The 24,102-nt window shown below is 40.6% G+C and overlaps 1 protein-coding gene and 1 long non-coding RNA gene across 3 annotated transcripts in view; one reads left to right on the top strand and one right to left on the bottom strand.

Annotated features, from left to right (window-relative positions):
• Positions 1-24,102, top strand: part of myt1lb (myelin transcription factor 1-like, b) — a 79,947-nt gene that overhangs the window by 10,777 nt on the left and 45,068 nt on the right. For both annotated transcript variants that reach the window (XM_056767135.1, XM_056767134.1), the window contains exons 2-4: positions 18,062-18,169; positions 19,526-19,574; positions 19,976-20,009. In XM_056767135.1, the coding sequence (XP_056623113.1) occupies positions 19,526-19,574; positions 19,976-20,009 (83 nt within the window). In that variant the 5' untranslated portion in view covers positions 18,062-18,169. The remainder of the gene's footprint in view (positions 1-18,061; positions 18,170-19,525; positions 19,575-19,975; positions 20,010-24,102) is intronic.
• Positions 11,591-24,102, bottom strand: part of LOC130436480 (uncharacterized) — a 59,211-nt gene continuing 46,699 nt past the window's right edge. The window contains exon 3 of the long non-coding RNA XR_008909090.1: positions 11,591-11,717. This is a non-coding gene — a long non-coding RNA (uncharacterized LOC130436480). The remainder of the gene's footprint in view (positions 11,718-24,102) is intronic.

Raw genomic sequence — 24,102 nt, 5'->3', positions numbered from 1 at the left:
GTTTTGAGCGTGAAGGGCGCTGGATTCTGTCATGCCTGGCAGACGCTCTGTTTGAGTGCTGAAGACCTCTAAGGATGTGAGTGCTCCACATCTGCCTGTTGTTCTTGAGTTATATGCAGTTATACAGATTGAATATCAATGCGTGTGAAACAAAAATTTTAAATCCCAAAATCTTCACATGTTTGCTAATCAGTAATCGGCATCTGTCTAAGGCAACCCATCATTCCAGATGCTGAGAATGATGGGTAATCGTATACGCAAGTGGTTTTTTGGGAATCATAGGGTAGATGAAGATACGATAAGATACAGTTTGCAGTACATCGCTCACGAAACCGACAATATCACGCTGTGACAATTCTACGATAATCGATATATTGTTTGCCAATTCTATGACGATCCATCAAGATATCTGCTTAACTATGAAATCAAAATGCCCATGAAAAGGAGAAGTGCAACATTTGTCTCTTTATTCAAGTCCACAAAACATGAGTAATATTTCAAGTAAATTAAACATTTATGATAAAATTTAAGAATTGTCTTGGTAAACTGAGACATTTTACATTTTTATTTATACTGGAACATTTCTAAATTTAACATCTTAGTGTTAACCACCTTAAATAAAATAAAACTAAAAAAACATTTCAGTGCAGCAACTAGCATTAAATCTAAGCACATTAACGTTAATTCACAAATATGCATGGAGCATAATTTATTTACACGCAATCCTAAACTCTTTCTCAGAATAGTTTGTTCACATTTCCCTCATTTGCGGGTTAAGCCGCACCCAGTGGATCCATGTAATAACGCTTGGAAATATATTCAGAGCATCTTATTTTATTAATTAATTAAAATATTGATATTTTGCGCAGCGTATCGATTCTTTTATCGCGCGGAGAACGACACCATATCGATATATTGTCACACTCCTAGTTTTTACCATTTCAAATTAAAAATGCTAGTGATTCATGTGTTGTGGATGGTGGCCAGGGCTTTTGCTATGGGTTGCTAATGTAGCAGGAGTGGGTGTTTAATTATAAAACAATATATTTTACTGTTAACTGAGAATGTGTTTTGCATATTCTGTATTATTTTTCTCGGTAAATATTGTGGTATTGAGTATGAGGCATACAGGTCACAGGCGTGAATCTTGGCTGCTGTAGTCTGCAGGCATGTCGTGTATTTTCTCTCCTGCACTAATGCGTTACACGGCTGAGTGCGTCTGCCGTGACAGGGTGATGGTTACTGTGGATCCGCCCCCAGTGCTGCTGGTGCGGGTCAGCTCTGGAAGTTAGTCAGACGGCGGAGGCTGGTGTGGGGCTCTGCTTGCATGACTGCTGGGTAACACCTGTCACACAGAGTGTTCCTGTCTGAGACAAATACAAACTGACAGCTCATAGTCTCGCTCTCTCTTATTCTTGCTCTGTCTCTCTTATTCTCTCTCTCTCTGTCTTTCTTATTCGCTTCCGGTTAAACCTTCATTGTCATCTCAGGGTCTAAGTAAAGAACACATCAAATGCCTCCATCTGTTTCTGTTTCAGAAGCAAAGGCTGTTCCAAACAGCATTACACAGTATGAATATTCGCAGAATGCATTTCACCAAGCTTATAAAAACAGATTTTGACAATCAAATATATACTAAATGTCATCAACCTGACATTGTGATAGTGGTGTGTACCACATATTTTATGCTTATGCATAAAAAATTAAATGCATGTATGTTTGACGGTAGTTTGACACTGTTTTAAAAATCCAGAAAACCTTCAGGGTCTATTTTAGCTTGGATTATGTTCAAATGTATTCTGTAGAAATTGTGACATCCCATTAAGCTATTTTGTATGTTTTTAATCCATTTTACTTCTGTAGTTTGTCTTGAACTGTGGATGTTCCGGTCTGAGGAAAAGATATTGTTCAAAGACATTAATTTTCAGATATGATTATTGTTTTGTCTATATTTCCAGTTTGCTTAGTAATAAAGTTAATCTAAGGAACAGGTCAGGTTTCACCACAAAAATGAAAAGAAAAAATGTCATATTCCCTATTGGGAAAATAAGAATTATTTTGGAACCATTGACATCGTTTGAATGGTTTCAATTGAATGACAATGAAGTTATACATATCCCAAAACAATTCCAAAATTTTCTTTGGGGAGCTGTGGTGATTATAAGGTGATTCTCATTAGCGTAATACAATTTTTACAGTACAGTACAATACTGTAAATATTGTTATCTTAATTTAACAAAAGGATTTCATGTATCTTATGAATATAGTATGAGATGAGAAATTTTAAGAAAACTTTCTAATTTTTATTGGGATATGATAATAAAAAAAATGTAGGATTGGCAGTTAGCAATAGCAAGCTAGCTTTGAAAGCATAAAAAGAGGGAAAGAAATCACCCTGGCGCCCTCCCTCCCTACAGAGATCTCTCCAAAGCCACGCCTTCTCATGTCAATGACCTCATGTCTCACTCACCACAACATTACAATACAAAGCATACAACATAGCAGAAATGAATGTAAACAACTTATTTACTGTCATTGTTAGAACTGATAGCGGTTTGGTAAGCTTGTTGTTAATGTGCGAGCAGGGTATCTGGAGTTATGCAAATACACAAGGTTGACAGGCGGGAAGTGCTATCATGTATTTGAACTGCAAAGCAATGCTTTGGCAAACTTTTTTTAGTCCTGTGTGTGTGTGTGTAGACCAGTGATGAGAAGGCATCTTTGTACACTTCAGGACCCTGGACAGCGCTGCGTGCGTTTCAATGCCTTGAACAAGAGCCAAATGGATTATTCTGCATTAGTTTCTGTACTAATCACCCTTACCTTCAGGGATCTCCTAAAGGCCCATCAGCGTTATTACTCTTACATTAGCAGTCACGTTGTTTTGTTCCCTCCCAAAGAGGGTATCAGTGAATGCTCAGACGGATGATGTGCAGTCTCTCAGGGCTGATGGCAATCTCTTTTCATATCACCCTGTTTACCCCAGCTGGCACCAGCTCAGAGGTATCCGCTGGTTTTAGTTTTCTTCAGTAACAGCTTCTTAATTGGGATTTGCCAGCACAATAGCGAACTGAAGACAAAAAGGAAGACAGATGTGCATATGTGATAATGAACTCCTAACTGATGAGTGAAGCCGTGGAGCGATCCCGACCCATCCGAGCTAAAAGGGCACGTGCTGGGAATATCAGTATGGCCGGCAGCGAGCCAGCATTCAGAGGCGTCACACTTTTGATGAGGAGCCACACTTACAGGGTGTGACAAACGGCTTCGCCCTTGGACGAAAGCAAGAGAGAGGAACAAACAAACAAAGAGCGACACAGATTGCATCTTTAATGGGAGAGGCAGGGAAGGGTTTTCCACGGAAAACAAAACCACAAAGAGAAGCTTAATGAATGAACTGCATCTCTCTGACAGGATTACAGACAAATGCTGTGAACTGGCATTGTGTCAGTGTTTGGTGGAGGGAGAAAGTGCTGCCAGCCAATGTTGCCTCTGGTTTTTGTTTCTTCCCAGATGAAAATATTATTCCTCAGATGTTGCTCTTTCATAATTCGGGAGATTTGATCAACTTAGTCTCAGACGTTTCTCCTAAAATTATATATATGTAGGAAAGATCACAACAGAATCAAGTGAAACAGTAATTGTTGGAATTCACGAAGAGTCTGGAGATGTAAAATGAATGTAGAAGGTAAAGTTAAGTAAAATAATCATGATTTGGTTAAATTTGATGAGAATTGTTTGAGTTCATATTGAGATCTTCAATAATATTGTCTTTTGATTGAAGAGTTGGCAAATCTGAGCTCTGTTTGAGACAATGTTGTGATCTCTTCTGAAACTCGAAAGGAGACATTTGTGAAATTTCTGCCTTGTAATGTTAACTCTTGCCTCCTCTTCGGTGTTGTGCGCGATGTAACTGAAAGGCTAAATTTAGTTCACATTGTTAGTGCCACATAACAAGTCATGGAGAGCTAAATCAGGCAGGCAAAACAGATCCTGAGAGAATAATGGCCAGCTGGGAAGCATCCTGACATGTATTATTCTGAATTATGCATCATTTGAAGCAGATTCCTGGTAAATAGAGTGTGAACCACTTGCCGTGCCTCTGATGGTTTGGGTGAAAAATGTTGGAAGTCTGTGGCAATTAAAACGCCTTTGACAGGAGCCGTTTGTTGGCCCGGAATATACCCCGCTCTCTGACAGAACACAAGAGGATGAGGGAAGAGATATTTCTAAATATTGAAGCTTTGGCAAGGGAAGAAAAATTGAGCAAAGAAAGAAGAAGAAAAGACTTGCTGGGGGATATCTTTAACTATACAATAACAAAAATAATAGGAACGTAGGCGCAAATAACAGCATGTCAACACTCTTTTCAGCCTGCGCTGTCTGTGGGGGTTGAGCGGTGGATAAAGAGAAACTAACAGAGAATGACTGAGATGAGATGAGATTCCATTGGGCTGGGTGGTCTTCCTTAGGGGGGTTTACTTGATCAGGGTCCACCACATAAGTAAAAAAGAATGTGATATGTGCAGGGGCGCAGATAGGATTATTTAACTGGGGGGACCAAGCTGTTAGCAAATGATTTCATCTCAGTTAGTTATTTTGCATAATTTGGCCTTTGACTAGTGCTCAAGTAGTAAGTATCTAAGAGTTTGCACTAAAATGAACGGTGTTAATTCGCTATTTGCCTCTGTCCACTCACCTAATAGTCATGCTCTCCATGACTGACCAAGTGCAAGACTAGCTATACAAATAAATAACAAAACTGATCTGGCACATCTGGGAAAAGTCAACAGGCATAGGATACTTAAATTGTTTGGTTTTTGAAAAAATGATGTGATTGTTTTTTGTCTGTTCATTGCCTTGTGTGGCAGTTATGAAGTCCATTTATTCTCCAGCAGCTCAGTCATAGACGAAGACATTTGATCACTATGGTTACTGCTACTACAGGCACAATTGAGGCAGCTAATAGCTAGTCATAGAACCCCGGGGGCGGGATCAGGACTCGTAGCAGGCTAGCAGCAGCACACACAAACTGTGTCCCAATTTGGGGGCTGCAACCTTCTAAGGTTGCAGACTTAAAAACGAGGACTTTGTCTTCAAAGCACACAGCCTCAAAAGTCCAAGAACCGAACTGAAATGAGACGGGCTAGCCTCGCGGAGGATTTCCTAATTGTGTCACCTGCTGCTCCTTGTGCGTGGTGACAGCAGCAGGATACTGCAGTGACGTCTCTGACTTTTTTAAACGAATACAAGGCCGGAAAAAATATATTTTATTTTAGAGAATATGACACGTTTATGTAGATTAAAACAGCCCAAAACCCCAAAATGGGACACAGCTACAGACAGCACAAAGAATGTAAATGTCAGTGGCAGTATTGAGAACGTGGTAACAAAGTAATGGTGACCGATAGATTATTATTGAGTGTCAGCCCCGACCCGTTTTGAAAGCAGTGATGGCAAGATAATAAAGAGGCTAATGTATGAATCAGAAACCCGGATTATTCCTTAGATTTACAGATTTTTGTCACCTTTTCTAGAGAGAGTAAGGGGGACGGATCGGAATCTGAGGGGGTCATGTCCCACCCGTCCCCAGTGCCATCTGCGCGCCTGGATATGTGTTATGCATAGATAGATGGATAAGATGGATGGCAAAAACCTTTTTTCCAGGTCACCGGTTGTTGAAGAACAGCTATGTTGTACTGTAGCTAATGCATGTGGACTGAATTGATTCTGGTCAGCTGTTTTTAAATCCCATGAAATTTAAATAACTTCATAAGACCGTAGAATTCGTCATATATACTCTTTAAAGACTGAACCATTTGTTTTAGGACAGCCGTGAGATACATGTTGACATTTGATGGATACAAGCACAACTACGAGTTATTTGAAAAAATTTGGCAAAACAAAGTCAGGATCTAAACCCCCTCATGTGTATTGGATTTTCACTGGGGGTGACAGTCGCTTTTCTCGTTTTCTATTTAGTGAATATACTTTTTACGTTTTTGTATGCCTTCACTTTATTTTATAACCCATCTTTTGGGTTATAAATTAAACTCAACTGGGTTATTTTAACCCATGGTTTAGTCAAATATGAACATTTTGTGGCTAAATTTAACCTAATGTTTGGGTTGTCCTTTTTCGTCTCAATAGTATGTTGAAAATATCCAAAATTATTTGTTCCTTAATGAAAATGAATTGTTTTCCTGTGATATTTGTAGTACAATTTGGTAACCAACATAAACACAAATTTACTATAGTCCCTTTATACTAACCATTGTTTATCCAACAAGTTATTTATAGTTATACAGGAAATTCAAATGATAATCTACTAGTTTCTAAGGATTGTTCAGTTTCCATTTCCGCAAACAAGGTTTAATCCTATACATAATAAACATTTCTAAAATAACAATTTTCTAAAACAATGTATAATGGTGAGCCTCGGATATAGATTCAGGAGGTTTGGATCTACCAAAAATGTTGATGCATTTCAATGCTACTGTATTTCAAACCATAAGCAAAAAATAAGAACATCCCATTACCATTTGTATGAAACATTTTGCCAATCATTCAACATGTCAGTGGTTTTCTGAGGGTGAGAAAACCTTGTTAATAAGCATAAAGTCATGTGAAATGAGCGAGAGTTTTTACATCCCTGCAGTTAAGTCGCAGTTTAGCCTGTCATGATTCCACTATCATGTCATGTTTATTCTTGTTGTTTGAGTGGAGTCATGGCATAACCTATGGTTTTGTGTGAGATTGAGTGATCTTTCTCGTGTCTTGTCATTGTTCCCTACATCTCGTTCCTTGTCAGCCTCTCCTTAGTGCTAATCCCCAGCACCTGTTTCTCGTTAACTATCCTTTGTCTGTTTCCCCTATAAAGAGTCCTCATGTTTCTTTGTCTCGTGGCTCGTGCATTGTATGCAGTACCTGTGAGTCTGTCTGCTGTTTGCTTCACGCACCCGTCTTTACTTGTTCCTGTCTCCTTGTCTAGTAAGTGTTAGTTTAGTGTTTGTTACCAGTGTTTGTTTATAGTTTAGTAAGTCAGTTTTTCTTGTTAAAATTATGTATATCCCTGTCTTGTTTTCCCCCCACGTGGGGTTTTGTTTTGCCTGTCTTGTTTAGTGTTTATTTGTTAATAAATATCCTCGTTTTCCATCAATACCGTCTGTGTCTGCCTGCACTTGGGTTCTCACGCCATGTCTCACACCGAGAATCATGACAGAATGCACGAGCCACAACAGAACCCAGTAGGCAGCATGGACGGTACGACGTTGTCCTTGCGGTCTCGCCAGGCCCACTTGATGCTTGGATTCCGCCAGGGGAATTATGGTGACCAGGAGTTCGCCAGGGCATTCTCGGCGGTGGCGGAGGTGACCGAGTTTGGTGAGGCGGAGTTGAAGACGATCTTCAACTGCTGCCTCACCCGGCGCCTCACACCGTCAGAGAAGAGGCTGCTGGCTCCCTTGGGGTTTGCGGACATGGTCAGGTACGTGGCCAACCGTAGCGATCCCGGGGGTGAGGTTCCACATGGGACTTTCACCCCACGGTCGAGCGCTGCGGAGGGTATCGTCCTGGCCGCCGCTGCCCTTGGGGAGTCAGTACCCTCTGGCTCGAGCTCCACGGTCGCCAGCCCTTCTGGTGGAGTCCAAGGTGAGTGGGTGGCTAGAGACTCGAGGACGACGTCGCGGGAGTCCTCCTTCCCGGTACTCCCTCGGTTCCCCACTGGCCCGGCTGAGTCAGCCGTGGGCCAGACTGACCGTAGTGGGAGGAGAAGGCCACGTGGAGGACGTCCTGTGGTCCCGATTCCTGTGGTCCCGAGTCCTGTGGTCCCGAGTCCTGTGGTCCCGAGTCCTGTGGTCCCGAGTCCTGTGGTCCCGAGTCCTGTGGTCCCGAGTCCTGTGGTCCCGAGTCCTGTGGTCCCGAGTCCTGTGGTCCCGAGTCCGGTGGTGTCAAACCCCAAATATTTTTTGGGGGGGCGCTGTGGGATGGTGACGGTCCGTCCGGCACCGAGCCCGGCAACGAGCCCGGCACCGAGCCCGGCCCAGCAGCCGCCGGAGGTCGCTGCCCAGCCGCCGGAGGTCGCTGCCCAGCCGCCGGAGGTCGCTGCCCAGCCGCCGGAGGTCGCTGCCCAGCCGCCGGAGGTCGCTGCCCAGCCGCCGGAGGTCGCTGCCCAGCCGCCGGAGGTCGCTGCCCAGCCGCCGGAGGTCGCTGCCCAGCCGCCGGAGGTCGCTGCCCAGCCGCCGGAGGTCGCTGCCCAGCCGCCCGAGTCAAGCCCGGTCCAGCCACCGGCACCAAGCCCGGTCCAGCCACCGTTACCAAGCCCGGTCCAGCCACCGGCACCAAGCCCGGTCCAGCCACCGGCACCAAGCCCGGTCCAGCCACCGGCACCAAGCCCGGTCCAGCCACCGGCACCAAGCCCGGTCCAGCCACCGGCACCAAGCCCGGTCCAGAGGAGACCGTCAAGTCCGGCTGCCCAGCCGCCGTCAAGTCCGGCTGCCCAGCCGCCGTCAAGTCCGGCTGCCCAGCCGCCGTCAAGTCCGGCTGCCCAGCCGCCGTCAAGTCCGGCTGCCCAGCCGCCGTCAAGTCCGGCTGCCCAGCCGCCGTCAAGTCCGGCTGCCCAGCCGCCGTCAAGTCCGGCTGCCCAGCCGCCGTCAAGTCCGGCTGCCCAGCCGCCGTCAAGTCCGGCTGCCCAGCCGCCGTCAAGTCCGGCTGCCCAGCCGCCGTCAAGTCCGGCTGCCCAGCCGCCGTCAAGTCCGGCTGCCCAGCCGCCGTCAAGTCCGGCTGCCCAGCCGCCGTCAGCACCAAGCCCTGTCCAGCCGACAATCCAGTCGGCCTTCCAGCCCTGGTCCAGCCCGGCATTCCAGCCGAGGACTAGCCCTGCAGTCCTGCAGGGGACTAGGACAGTTCCCCCCAGGACTACCCCTGTCAAGCCTCCTGGGGCTCCGCGCCCTGGCGCGTCCCCCAGGGCTGGGACTTCCCCGCCCGGCCCTGCCCCTTCTGGACTTCCTGTGTTTTCTTGTTTGCCCCCGCCCCCCCTCCCATGTCTGTTATTTTTGTTATCTCACCCCAACCCTTTTGTTATCATATCTTGTATGCCCCTTGTCATGTTCACCTTGTCTGTCTGGTTTTTGTCTGTTTCCCAGTCAGTCTTGTCTCGTTAGTTACCCCTTGATGAACACCTGGAGGTGCTCATTAAAGGGGGGGCTTATGTCATGATTCCACTATCATGTCATGTTTATTCTTGTTGTTTGAGTGGAGTCATGGCATAACCTATGGTTTTGTGTGAGATTGAGTGATCTTTCTCGTGTCTTGTCATTGTTCCCTACATCTCGTTCCTTGTCAGCCTCTCCTTAGTGCTAATCCCCAGCACCTGTTTCTCGTTAACTATCCTTTGTCTGTTTCCCCTATAAAGAGTCCTCATGTTTCTTTGTCTCGTGGCTCGTGCATTGTATGCAGTACCTGTGAGTCTGTCTGCTGTTTGCTTCACGCACCCGTCTTTACTTGTTCCTGTCTCCTTGTCTAGTAAGTGTTAGTTTAGTGTTTGTTACCAGTGTTTGTTTATAGTTTAGTAAGTCAGTTTTTCTTGTTAAAATTATGTATATCCCTGTCTTGTTTTCCCCCCACGTGGGGTTTTGTTTTGCCTGTCTTGTTTAGTGTTTATTTGTTAATAAATATCCTCGTTTTCCATCAATACCGTCTGTGTCTGCCTGCACTTGGGTTCTCACGCCATGTCTCACACCGAGAATCATGACATTAGCCTGTCTTGTAAATATGTTAAAGTAGCATTTTTACTAGTACACAAATAGTGTACAGCTCTTGGAGAGATGAAGGTTCTGGTTGTTCTTTCAGTGCCCAATTGAGACATCTATAATCTGTCTGGTCTTGTTTGTGCTTCAGTGTTAGTCACACGGTTATATAGCAGTTCATCTATTCCTCAATGTACAACTCATAAGGCACTGAACTCTATGAACTATATTGCTTTGTGTTTTGTGGATGGATCATGTGGGTGGAAAATGTATAGTGTGCAGAAAAGTTTGAACTATATAGACACTTATCTAGGCCTAAAAATAGGCTGATAATATTCTGTAGTTATTTGTGGTGTGACGAGACACTTATCCCACGAAACAAGACACGAGACTGGGTTCACGAGAACGAGACGAGATTTGAAATATGATGAAATGGCTTATAGGGGAAAAAAGTATTTTATTCACCTTAAAAACACACAATGCAAAAAATGTAGGCATTCTAAAATCAACTTGTACGTTATGAAAAAAAATGAAATTCTATTTTAATGAATTATATTATGGAGTAATAAACAATTAGTAAACTCTTAATATTTTGTCACACTCGAGGTGGCGATCATAGCCTTCCCCCTCACAGCCTTATGTAAGAGACAGATGTTCCATTTTTGAAGAGGTTTGCCTGTGAATATATTTAAAATAACGTAATGTGAACTTCTAATTGCTATACTGTACTTGTGGTACAGCCAGCTGCTATACAGCCACGCTCTGGGCACTCCCAAAGTGCTGCTGCAGTCCTAAACATTAGTGCTAATGCGGCTAGATGGATGGGTTTCAACGTTCACGCGCATCTCTCTCATTGAAACCCATCCGTCTAGCGCATGTTTACATAGAAAAACGGTGGGAAAGTAGTGTCGCGGGATGGAAAATCATGTTGTCTGAATAGCCGGTGTCCTTATGAATTGTTCTACCCTGTCGAATTTTGCTACGTCCATACAAAACAGGATTAACCCCTCCCCCAACCCAATCACAACACGATGGTAGCAAAATGTGATGGGTAGCATAAATCGACAGAACACCGGGCCGGTCACTGTAGCTCATGCACGCGCAAACTTCATGCAGTTATTAGCGTGTTCTGTACAGTGGGTTAATGAAAACAGGTCACACCGTAAAAAAATCCTGTTGCTCAGTGGTTAGAGCATGGCACTAGCAATGCCAAGGTCACGGGTTCTTTCCCACGGGATTGCATATAGTCAGAAACAAATGTATAATACAATGCAATTTAAGTCGCTTAATATAAAAGCGTCTGACAAATTCATAATTTAAATGTTAAATGTGCACTTACACAAATGCTCCCAAACATATTTTGAGGTCGCACAGGTTAAAGTTGGGGAGCATAAACGACGAAAATGGTCGCAATTTCAAGCCAAGGCAACCATCATGACAATTGCGTGAGGATCTCGTGCCAGGACATCTTGTCACATACCTAGTAGGTATCTATATGTTATCCACACTTTGGATTCTCTTCCTGGATTCTGATCTTGACTGCACATTTTCAGCTTGGCTCTGTAACATTGGCATAAAATCTGTTTTACATTGTAGTTATTTTCTGGCCAAGAAAAAAAACTTGCCATTTGATGCCATGAAGCTTAAAATTGTTGGCAAATTCCATGAAGCTGGCTGGAAACTAGTAATCTAACTTTGTTTCTTCTTGGTGGACTGGTAAGAGTTTCGACAGCCTGGAGTTGCAAAACAGTTCGACAATCATGTGGGAAACAATGGATTTCGGCAGCTCTTTCCATTTATGCGTACATTAGAGTGTGTATCTGATGATCTTTGAACAATCTCTGTGTGTGTCGTCTGTGCCTGAGACACAAGCAGTCTGAATGAGGGCACCTTGAGAGCATCCAGAAGTAGGACTACATCCATTTTTTATGATCACTGCCTAAACCACACCATTCCATCATCCCCACTGACCTGGTGAAGAAAGAAAGGCATCAGGTGTGGAAGCTGGAAAAATGTTACAGTCAGTGTCACTGTCTTATGATGATAATTTTCTGGAAAAGCTTTTGGAAGATTGGAAAGCTTTGTGCCAGTGCCAGTTCCAAACAAAGGTAGAGATCAATATTAAATGACGATTCTCTAGGAAGGGGCTCTCTTAAGACGCTCGCCAGCTTGTGCGCAGTACATGAAGCGACATCAAAAAAAGGCAATATTTAGCGCAATTTATGCTTATCAAACCAAAGTTGTGATACAGTTCATTTCAGGCTTAATTATTGACAGGAAATATGCTGTTTAATTGTGAAAAATTATAATTAATTAAATTATAAAATATCTGCCTTCCTTGATTTAAGTAGATAGGACTGTAGACTTGCTATGACCTAAATAACTGCAAAGAGGTGTTGCAAACATGGCCGCCGATTGGCATGACTTCCGTAAACGGACTTTGCCATGGGTCAAGTTTTTCAAGGTTTTCTTTGTGAGCAAAGAGTGCAGGTCTGCGTGAAGAGCGTCATTTGGGAGATACAGTTATAGACTTTCTGCGAGTCAGTGGCGATAGCTGCCATCTTGAGGCACCGAGTGCCAAAAGCCTCAATAACATGACGGCTCACTTTTGGAGCTCAGCCGCGACCTCACGGAGATGCTGATTGAGAGAACGCTGGCAATGTTCTCCACCGTCATTAGCAACACCTACCATCTGCTCCGTTGGACTGTTTCTGCACGGTGAAATGAATTAACCATTAGGCTTCTCCACCGGCGTGTACAAGAGAACAGTTTACATGCTACCTCCCCACTGCTGCCAGGTCTTCTGGAGCTGAGCCTTCAGCGCTGCACTTTCCATCGACAGTGTATGCCGCAGTATAGCATGTGTTCGTGCACTCTGGGTTTCTTACAGATGTAACACCCTCATTTTTTATTTACGTGCTTTCTTAATGTTTCTGTGACAGGACTGTTGAGGAGAGAAGGAAGGGGGACTTATCAGAAGTGATACAGTATACATAAGATATGTTTATGTAAGGTCCTGAACTGCAGAACTGAATATTATCCAAGATAACATTCTTTAAATGTATTTATATGTGATTTGTTTGTTTCGACACTATGAGTAAATCAGTCTTGTATCAACATAAATCTACTTCTATCATATCAATTTTATCATCTGAAAGCTGAATAAATATTAATGTAGGAATAAATTTGGTCGAGATACAACTATTTAAATATTTGGAATATGAGGATGCAATAAAGTCAAAATGTTGAGAAAATCGTCTTTTAAGAGGTACTGTATCTAGTGAAGTTTGTAGATGTACAAATATCTTCATTTTGTTTATATCCTTATGATTTCTTGAATAATTTTGACCCATGTAGTCATAGCTATTGCTACAAATATACCCGTGCTACTTACAGTATGACGTGGTCCAGGGTCACAATTGGCAGGGCAGTGGGTTTCAACGCAAGGGTCATTGGTTAAATCCCCAAGAAAACACACTGTGTGTTTAAATGTATACTTTGTAAGTAACTTTAGATAAAAGTAACCGCCAAATGCATAAATGTAACACCGCTTTTGTTAAAATTATGTTTTAAGACACTTTCTGCTGAAATCAGTTAGAATGTCTTTTCATATTTAACTGAGGTAGAATTAAAAAATCAGTATGGAAAGATTACACACATCACAAATCATTTGTTTGTACATTCAGTTCAGGAGGAAAGATGAAGTGACTATCTTTGTTCATTTAGCAATCTTTGGCTCTAATTAAATAAGGGCCATTGAGGCGATAAGGTGTGTAGTCTGTGCATGTGTGTATGTATGTGTGTCTTTTAAATGGTCAGGTGAGGTGAACACTGGGCTGTGCATGTGTGTATCTCAGATGTGTCTGGTGCTCTGTGTTCGTGCACTGCTGATGCTGCAGACACTTCAAACGTCCATCTGTTTACTGTCTGCATCCCAACTAAACTCAGTCCAAAACACACACATAACACACGCTTGTGATCATGAAGCTCTATACAAGAAAAACATTATTATTATCATGAAATATAGTTATATATGTAACAAAAGGGATGTAACAATATCATCGATACCGTGTTATCGCCATAGGAAAAAAAATCAATATTATCGTGGTAACATGACAGTAAGGTCTTCCGGGCACAACATAGAGAATGTTAGAAAAAATAATAGATGTTACATTTGTCAATATCTATCTGGTGCGTTTATTTTATAAAAGGGATTTTTAGGTCATTTGATCCATCTCATACTATAACTCATACCTCTATGCAGCAGTTATTAGCCTAAAGTGAAAGGATATCAAAAATCATTATTTTTTTGGGAAAAAATGAGTCAGATTTGCGTCCTTGGTGTAAAGCCCGCCTACGTTCCATTTGCGACACTTCGACGCTGTATACGGTAGACCAATCACAGCAGACTAGACCATCTGACCAATCAGATCAGAGTAGGCTGACAGAAAGGAGGGGATTAGACAGATGGATCGCTGAACGACTCATTTGAGAATTAGTCAAGACGTAACTGCCTACCATATTATTAGAAAATGAAAGTGTTTTTACACTAAAATGTTTACGTATAAAGTAAGTTAACATGTTGTTGGTGACTTTAAAATGAAAGTAGGACCTTAAAAATCACAACATTTAAAAATAACTTTCTGTCATGACAACTCTCGTAGGGTTTAGCATGGTAGTGTACATGACATAGAAATGTATTTGGTCTTGGTGGAATAGATCTGCCAATCCATCCACAACATGCTGCAGTGTGCATATAAGGAATGCTGCTGCATATGTAACATATATGAATAAACCCTGTAGCTAACGTGATCACCTCGTAGCAAATCTATACCTGTGGAGCTGGGGAAGGAGGAGGGTATCTGAAATGCGCTGCACTGCTACAAAAATCAATAGCCGAGATTTAAAAGTAGAGCAGCAAGCCCATCGGCTGCTGATACTGAGGGAACCATTCACTCCACCGTGTAGTAAGTTATGTCAGATTGGTTTAGACTTTTGGACTGTGCCATATTAACTGAGTTTCATACCAGGGCTACTGTGTCATTTACGTTCAAACATATTTAAATTTTGTAACTCAGTATTATTTCAATGCAGAAGACGTGGAATGTTATAGATGCACACTACTTTTGATATGTTCATAAAGTCGTGACATACGATGACATACTGTCCTGTACTCTGGAGTTATATGGAGAAAATAACAGCATTTGGAACAACATGAGGCAGAATAAAGAATAGCAGAATAGTCCATAATGATTGAAACGATGTGATATAAAACACACAGAATCTGAACTGTGGGCTCGAATCTGTGCGTTTCTCTACTTGAGCTCATTTAAGAGAAATATGATGGATATACTAACACACATAAATCAACCTCCTGATGACAGATTTTCTCTCTCTCTCTTTGTTATGGTTTGAGTCTGTGTTTGTTCTGTCCTCAGAGGATTATCAGTACAAAACTGATTTCAGTGGTATAATAAGGCTTTCAGCAGGCCGGCCTGACACTTGGCGTGTAATTACGGGTCTGGTGCCGCTGTTTGATGGCGAATGAAAGAAAATGGCCACTCTTTCTCCTGCTGATTGCTGCCTGGCATCTCTCACCTGAATATCCCGCCCGTCCCGCCATTGTGAGGCCGGTTGGCGAGCGTGTGGGTAATTGCCCAGCGAGTGAGCGATGACAACTGTGCGTTCGCCTGGGGAAAAATACCACAGTGTGCAGATGCATGAAGGTTTGCTTTCGTATACTATCGAGTCAAACTCCAGTGATGTTGCTCTTTCATAGCTCGGGAGATTTGATGGAGCTTTCTGTTGTGTTTCATGTGAGTGTCGATTAAGTCTCATATGTTTCTTTGCTCAGTAGAAATAAAACAGAAAGAAATGAGACAATTGTTCAAATACATGAAGGTGTAAAATGGATGTAGGGGTAAAATAATCTGGATTTGGGTCAATTTGATAAATTCAAATTGAGATCTTCATTAATATGGTCTCATGATTGCAGATTTGAGATTGAGACATTGTTGAATCTCTTCTGAAACTCTAATGGAGACATTGTGACTGTTCTGTCCCTTTTGTAATCGGTCATTTTCTCATTTGCCAATTCTCAAATGAGTTAATTGTAATAAATGTTATTTTTCTCATTAACTCATTTTAAAATTTTCCGCCGAATTTTAATTGGAAAGCTGTAAGGCAATCGTCTTGTCAACGAATAGACATTTTGTGAGCGCCTTTGTGAGGTTGAAGTTGCCTGTGGAACCAATAAAACGGTTGGAATGTTGGTAAGCGTGATGAATATTCAACGTGGTTGGCTTTGAACATGAATATTTATGTGTGAATAGTTAGAATGTTTTTTTGTCTTGTATGCAGCATGCTTGACAATAGACATGTGAATATAGAGCTTCACCAGCACACGGGTCTAATCCCTCAACCACGGCTCTCTGCCATAATATCACGTTTAACTGGGAGATTATCAGAATGTTTTGACGTTTTTGGTGGATTTTATGCATGAGCACAGGAACTTCCCTGACAGACAGAGACACAGAGAGGAAAAATGATAAAGGAGTCGTTCTTCTACTCAGGCATTAACTACAGTCAATGTGTTCAGAGGCAACCTACTAAAAATCTACTACAAGCAAAAGCATTAAGTCCATTCAAACTTCTTTTCTTATTAAGTTGCACGTGTAATTCGATTGAAAATAAAATAAATAACATTTCGCATTGTTACTGTCACTCTTTGGCTTTATGTTTTTCATTTTTAAGGAACATGTTTAAGTCAAATAGCATCATCAAAAGGGACACACTTAAAAATGAATGTTGCCAGTCCAATTAAAGCGAAAAGGAAAGTTCTGTTATCATTTACTCACTCTTAAATCTGTATGACTTTTTTTTCCGGCAGAACACAAAATAAGATATTTTAAAGAACATTGGTCCCAAAAAAACGTCGGCCCCCAACTACCCCATTGACTTGCATTGGTTGTGTGTCCATACAATAGAAGGAGTTGGGGACAGAAGGTTTTCTGTTACAACATTTTTCCAAATATTTTATTTTGTGTTTTGTGGAAGAAAGAAATTCATACAGCTTTGAAATGACAAGAGGGTTAATAAATAATTATTTTTGGGTGAACCCTTCCTTTAAGTATATGAGTAGAGTTTGCTTTATCATTTCATTTAACTATTCAACTATTACATGTGAAACAACTTTTCATGATTGAATCCTGTTCAGCTGTTGTTTTGAGTGTGTAGTACAGTTCTAGAGTGCAGATGTTGCTGACTGCAGTGTGTCAGTGTGTAAACTCTGATTGGACGGTGCTTAGATCAGCGGCCCCCAGAGGGGTCCTTCAGTGGTCCGCCACACTTCACTGCTGCACCAGTAACACATCATTTGTTACCGCTCGCTTCACTGCTTTTAATTAGTGTGTGTGAATGCAGACGCACAATAAAACGCCAATGCTCCAGATTCATTTCTATCTGCTCAAGGTTCGACATCTGCAATTTAGACGTTTGAAATCCACAAAGCCGCAGATTTATTTATTGCAGGCATTTTTATTCATGCATTTGCAGATAATATGATATACAGTGCATTTAAGGCAGTGGTTCTCAAAAATGTTTGTTGTAAGACCCCCTTTGTGTAGAGTACATTGCTTTGCTGACCCCCAAATAAAGGAATATAATCTTTAACTTAAAATTTGGATTAAACCAAAAACATATTCAGTTATACAATACTTATTTTTCTGATGTTTGATTGTATGAAATGTATTGTTAAATTTCAATTTTTCATAAAATGCCACAAAATCTGTGCTACGGAACCATCTTTGGGCCATCCTCAGTTTGAGAACCACTGATTTAAGGTGTTGAATATATATTTTTTTGTCTCATGTGAAACAAACCCCATCACACTTCTGATATCGTATTCTAAACAATTTGTTTAATGTGCAATATATTTTAACAATTTGTGAGATTTTCTGGTCTATCTGGTCTATCATCATGTAAATTAATGTTTCAAATAACAGGAGCACATTATTATGCAGTAAAATAACATGACTTTTAAATATATTTTATTATAAAAATTTGTAAAGCTATTTACATCTATACACTTTTTGTTGCATTTTTACTTTCTTTTTGTATTGAAATGGGTGAAAATGTAAAAACTCAATATTACTAATGAGCCCTACACACATATATAATTCACTGTTGATTTAAAAAGATTGTATGATAATGTAGAATATGAAATGCAAAGGGATATGCTATCCTACATCAACTAATGTTTCTAAATTGATTCTGATTTGAATTTGTGATAACATGTTTATTTTTTCATGTTTCAGAAAATGAAATCTGAGGAGGTATAGTGACCCCTTATCAGTCATCTCCCATAGAGGGGTGTGGAGTAAACATAGAGAACCAAAGAGCAATTAAACCTGCAATTACATCAGGTAACCAAGTAATCTCTATGTCTGTCTGTGATATTATCATATTACTTTAAGTCATTGTCATTTATTACGTGGCTCTCTGGAATACTTCGTTCTGATTGGTCAGTCATTTCTAAGGTCATTTATTCCAAGATGTCATCTGAGAAGGATCATTAAGCCTGTGGCATACTTCTTTTTCTTATGTGTAAGCCTTAGAGAGTATACATCCTTGGACTCATACAAGTTCAAAAGTGTTTTGCGCATGCGCATTATGACCTATTGCAATACCTCTCCAGGCCTACCGGGGTCATGTTTTCTTCTACTACCTTGAATTGATATTCACAGGACACGGTTTTCAAGTGGTGGTTAAACTAAGTAATGCAAGAAATGGAATGAGCATGCGCGACCTCACGTAGGAAGTGTAGGCTGTCCCTCGTGTACACGTAAAAAGGGAACTATACTTCAGCCTTTAGAGGGTAGAAGTGCATTTTTTTAATTTGATAAGATATTATAGACACATATGTTTTTTTAAAAGAATGAATGACACAAATAAACTAATAATATTAAAATAAACTAATAATATTAATATTAAATTAATAATAAACACGCCAGGGTTCATGAAAAAAAATGAATTGTGATTTTTGATTTCATACGGACTTTAAGTCGTGTGGCGAGTAGCCATATAGTAAGCGGGATAATGTACATCCAATTTGTTTTAATAAACTCTTTCAGGGTGATACAAGACCTGATCACCATGTCTGGGTTTATTTTGTGATAACAACTGGATGTACATTGTTCTTTAAAGGAGAAGTTCACCTCAAAATGAAAATTCTGTCATCATTTACTTAACTTCTTGTCATTTTAAACCTGTAAAATACAAAATAAGCTATTTTGAAATATGTCAGTTACCAAAAACCATTGGTCCCATTGCCTTGTATTGTACAGTATAGACACAAAACCAATGCAAGTCTATGGGGACCAAAAAAAGTTTCATACAGGTTTGAAAAAACCTGTAAAATAACCAGTGAAATAGTTTTCATTTTGGGGTGAACTACTCCTTTAACCCTTTATGTACAAGTTGTATACAAAGAATAGAATAGAATCTATTAGACAGCTCTGCTAGTTACACATAAAACAAAAATACCCATTAAATTGAAATTGCGAGCCAATAAACTGAAAGTTGCACATGTCATTATTGAGCACATTAATGTGTGTTGAACAATCTTACAATGTTGAAACTATACTGAATGTATTACAGACATATATTGTATACAGTGTCCCTGGGGCTTACATGTCTTTAAGTGATTGAACTTGTGACTTTCTTTGTCATATTTCCCTCCACTGATAAAACACTTTCTGTGTCTTTGGTGGTGTTGTCAGATGGAGGTGGATGTAGCAGATGAGAAGCGTCATTGCACACGCTCAAAAGGTATTTGTCTATCTGTCACTTACATGTATTTCAAAGATCTAACTACATCTGTCACAATATCAGATTTTCACCATACGATTTTCATAGCCGAACAAATTCACAATAACGTTATAATTCCATTATCTATTTTGAAAAAAGTAAAAAAAGTAAAAAATAATGCTGTAGGTCAAATGTATTGTTTTTTTTTGGGGACAATGAATTACCATCAAAGGGAAAATTTAACCTTTTATTAAGCACGGTTGTTGATATCATAGTTGTTGTCAGTTTTGTGGCACCCCTATGTAACATGTCAATATGGTGGCCTTTCATTCAGGTGATATAATCTAATCTTTGTTTCCACATTAAATTGACCTCTCACGTTTTTGTCCTCTCTCTCTCTCTCTCTCTCTGGGGTTTCACAGTACCCTTGGAGCCAGCAATACAGGAGTTGTTCAGGTGAGTGTATTAGGAGATTGTATCTCTCTCACACACACACACACACACATACGTAAACTGGCAGAGAGCTCTGGACACTGGTGTCAATGCACAACGCTTTGACCACATTTACCTGTTCTCATTCAGTTTTCAATGCTTTTGACACTCCCTTCTGGGAGACGATGATGAAAAATACAGTCAAAGAATGACATATGGCCAGGTACTTTTGGAGCCAAGTGAAAAACTCTTTTAGCTTTTTTGGAAGAGCCATCACTTTCTCAGCTGACTGTGCAGCATATGTGTTGAGAATTTAATAATGTATTGACAGCACACCATCTCCAAAAGCAACAGGGCATCTGGGAGGTTTGTGTCATAAACTCTTGAAGTTCAGCTGGGTTATTTTATGTCATTTGAAGTTCATTTTACCTTTGAGGGGGCATTTCTCTTACAATCAGGTCAACATTTGATACGAGACGTGGCTGTTCAATGCTTTCTTGTTTAATACCTCTTATCCTGTGTCTTCAAACTCTTTTGCGTGTGTTGAAGTAACACAGGGACCCCGGAGGGCTAAACAGAGCAGACATGAACAGAGTGGCTGGTACATTGGTTAAATGAGTTGACGCAAAGCGTACACAGCCTGAGGAATAAAGACTCCATTTGAACCTGATTGCAATACGATCTGAAAAAGCCCCCCACTCTTTTAACTGCTCCATTTGTTCCAGTAATCCTGTAGCCAGTGGTCTGTGTAGTTGATGTAGATTGTGTACATGTGTTTTCATCTCTATTGTTGGCCTAACGAAATACGTTTATTTCTGGCTAGAATGTCAAACGTATGGAAGCAACTCGCTGATTTACATCTCGAACAATATCACAAATATTATTAGAGCTTCTCTGGCGTTCGGTGTCTGGTTATCTGGAACTTTGACTTTGATGTCAAGATTCATACAGTTTAATACCTTATGTAATGATGCTGAGTGGGAATGCTTATTATTTCTACAGTATCTTATTTATTTGTATCTACATACACTGCTGGTCCCCTTGCATGGAATTCACTATGTTGTTTCTACAGTAGCCCTAAACGGACAAACTGCTCTACAGAGCGTGTTTCATAAATACGTTATCTCCTTTGGCAAAGAAGCGAAACGTGTTGACATATTTGTACTGTATACCCACTGTAGTGCTTCAAAATGGAGGGGGGAGTGTGCCGTTGGTTGCAATTCGCAATCTCACCACCAGATGCCACTAAATTTCATACACTGAAACTGTATTATTATTATAATTATGCATTTCGTCACTGTCCTTCCAAAACCTGAGATTTCCAAATTCGCATAACAAAAACATTTTGAATGGTTTTTAAATGGTTAAATGCGTTGTCAAAGTTTTTATTAGTTAGATATTTGTAAAACCTAATGGCAAATACAATGAGTGAATGTTTCCTCTTGAAATCAATGATGTGTCTTTTAAAAAATTTGTTTAGCTGTGAAAGAATTTTAGCTGAGAAAGAATATTTTAACTTCAAGAAACTATTTAAAATTTCAAACGGATAGTTCACCCAAAAAATGAAAATTCTGTCACCATACCCCACCCTCAAGTTGTTATAAACCTGTAGAAATGCCTTTTTTTTGCTGAACACAAACAAAGATATTTGAAAAGATTGTCAGAAAACAAAAAGATCTTATCCCCTATTTACTGACATGGGAGTCGATGGGGGATGAAATCTGTTTGGGTACTGGCATTCTTCAAAATATCTTTCTTTGTGTTCAGCAGAACTTTGCAGGTTTGGAACTATCTGTGAGTAGGAAAAAGTCCCTGTAAAATAAAAAATCTTATTTTTTCATGAAATATTGCAACGTTTGTAGTAAAAAGCTTATCTTTGTGCGTCATTTTCTTTAAAAAAGACATTCACCTCATGTGACGTAAATCGAATGGCATGGCCGGAGCATCCATTGACTCCTCCCCTTCAAAATCTGCTGCCAGTTTCATTTCAAAATCAATGCAATAGCTGTTCTTAAACATCCAATCAATTTGCAGTGAAAAGCGGAAGGCACGCACCCCAATTTTCTCTTTTGAAATTCACTTGGAAATGTGGCAGAATTCGGAAGCAAAATAATTTGAGAAGCAATCGTGAGTAAAATGACGAGAACATAACACAAGGTTGGAATTGAACTGCAGTGTTATTGTGGGAAAAATAAATGTTACCACTGATCCTTACACATCATCATCCTTTGGCAGCGAAAACAAAGTACGTTTGCGTTCAAGGTACAAAACACAGCGTCTCCTCGACATGTTGTATACGCAACCTGAAGTGCTACTGGGCAGGTCAGGTTGTTCCTGCTTCACGGGAAGGCGGGGATTGTGCTGATGCGTTACACTGTGACGTATCGATGTTACACTCAAAAGATTGGAATGCATAACTATTTGTTTGGGCAGATCGGAGTCGACTCCTTACTTTGGAATCCAATATCTTAATTTATCATCGACATTTGCAGATCGTTAAAATTGAAGGAAAGCTACGTAACACACTGCGATGCCGGTAATTTCATTGGATTCATGAAACCTGCTCTTTAAATGTTTCTTCATATAAAATAGGCTTCAAAGTGATACAAAGTACATTGACATTTCAGGCAGTCTATTTCTGTACATTTCAGTACTTTTTACATATTAAAAGACTTTGCAGCCTCAGAATGTAGCAGATGGAAGGATCACATCCTTGTCTAATATTTAGGGATACATATTTATATCTTAGTGCCAAACACTGAATAAACGGCCAATGAAGAGGACATCTGTTTTTGGATCTATGTTCGACGGCTACATTTTGTTCAGTGAAAAATATTTCAGCAAAAAACTGATCAACGTTTCTTGTACATGCTAACTTTACCATAACTTTGCTATGGACTGGTTGTCAATGGTTTGGTCAATCTAAAACACATGTAACCTCACAAACCTGGCCTAGATGTGTGTCTGGCACTATAGTGTTTGTTCTGGAGCATTACACCTCAAACTATGTTAAAGTGAACAGAGATGTGCGATTCCTTTTGAAAGGGACTAGACTTTAAGATTTCCTCCGGCAGACCATAAAACCAGTAGAAGACTTCCGTAGACTTACACTAAAGGAGGGACCCAAACCTAGAGGTCACTATTTCATGGGCTCTAAGCAATCGCCTAGCAACATCCCCTGAATCCCATAGCAACACCCTGAACATCTTTGTTACTGCATAGCAACGTGCTTAAATCTAAAATCACATGAAATCTTGGTTTACATTGTAGACGGTTTAAAAAAGTCTCAAAAAGTAAGTCACCGAATCGTTTCGTACATTACATATATTTCAACGGCCCTCGCCTGTATCACCCCATCTCCATCATCTGACAGCCAGCTCCATTATCGCTGGACTTTTGATTGACAGCCGGCTTCGGCTGTATTGATTGCCATCTCTGAGCAAAAATGGAAGTTGATAAAAAGATGGAAGGTAAAGATTGCGTTACAGTGCACCTGCTGCCGCACTTTGATGTTCATTCTGCAGCAGCTTTAAGGAGATAATTAAAGATAAACAAAACAACGGTTCAATCTATTACTAACTCTCTCTCTTTTTCACGGTCGGGATCATTTCTTCTCTTCATTTGCATGCTTATCAAAGTGTTTTGACTCTCTAGCAGGAGCTGTGGTGTTGAGGTGGGATCATTAATATGTTAATTAGCCTTTTTGACACTTTGCTAAAGCATGTGTACCAAATCCTCCTCAAGCATGACTTCAATCACACACTCGCTGGATATTCGTACTCTCTCTAAATCCATTGCGTTGCTTTATAGCCAATATAACTATTTACAATGACAAGCAAAAAGCATCGGTTTTCAAACTGATCAAGACGGCTGTTGTTTACAAGACAACATACAAAAAAGTTTCTCCTTTGTGTCACAGTTTTGCAGTTTTCAAAGAAACAATATCTGTCTTTTTCAAAAAATTTCAAACCCGTTTACAAAAGTTTTTTTCAAACGTGTCATGTAAACGCCCCCTTCATTAGGAAGGAGCCGCCATGTAGGACTTCATAAGAGCAAGAAACTTTAAATCACCTCCTCTCACAGCCCACATATTCAGATTACTAGTTACTCTTCTCCA

The sequence above is a fragment of the Triplophysa dalaica genome, chromosome 15 (assembly GCF_015846415.1).
Source record: "Triplophysa dalaica isolate WHDGS20190420 chromosome 15, ASM1584641v1, whole genome shotgun sequence".
Lineage (NCBI taxonomy): Eukaryota > Metazoa > Chordata > Actinopteri > Cypriniformes > Nemacheilidae > Triplophysa > Triplophysa dalaica.
This window is presented reverse-complemented; position numbering and strand designations above follow the sequence as displayed.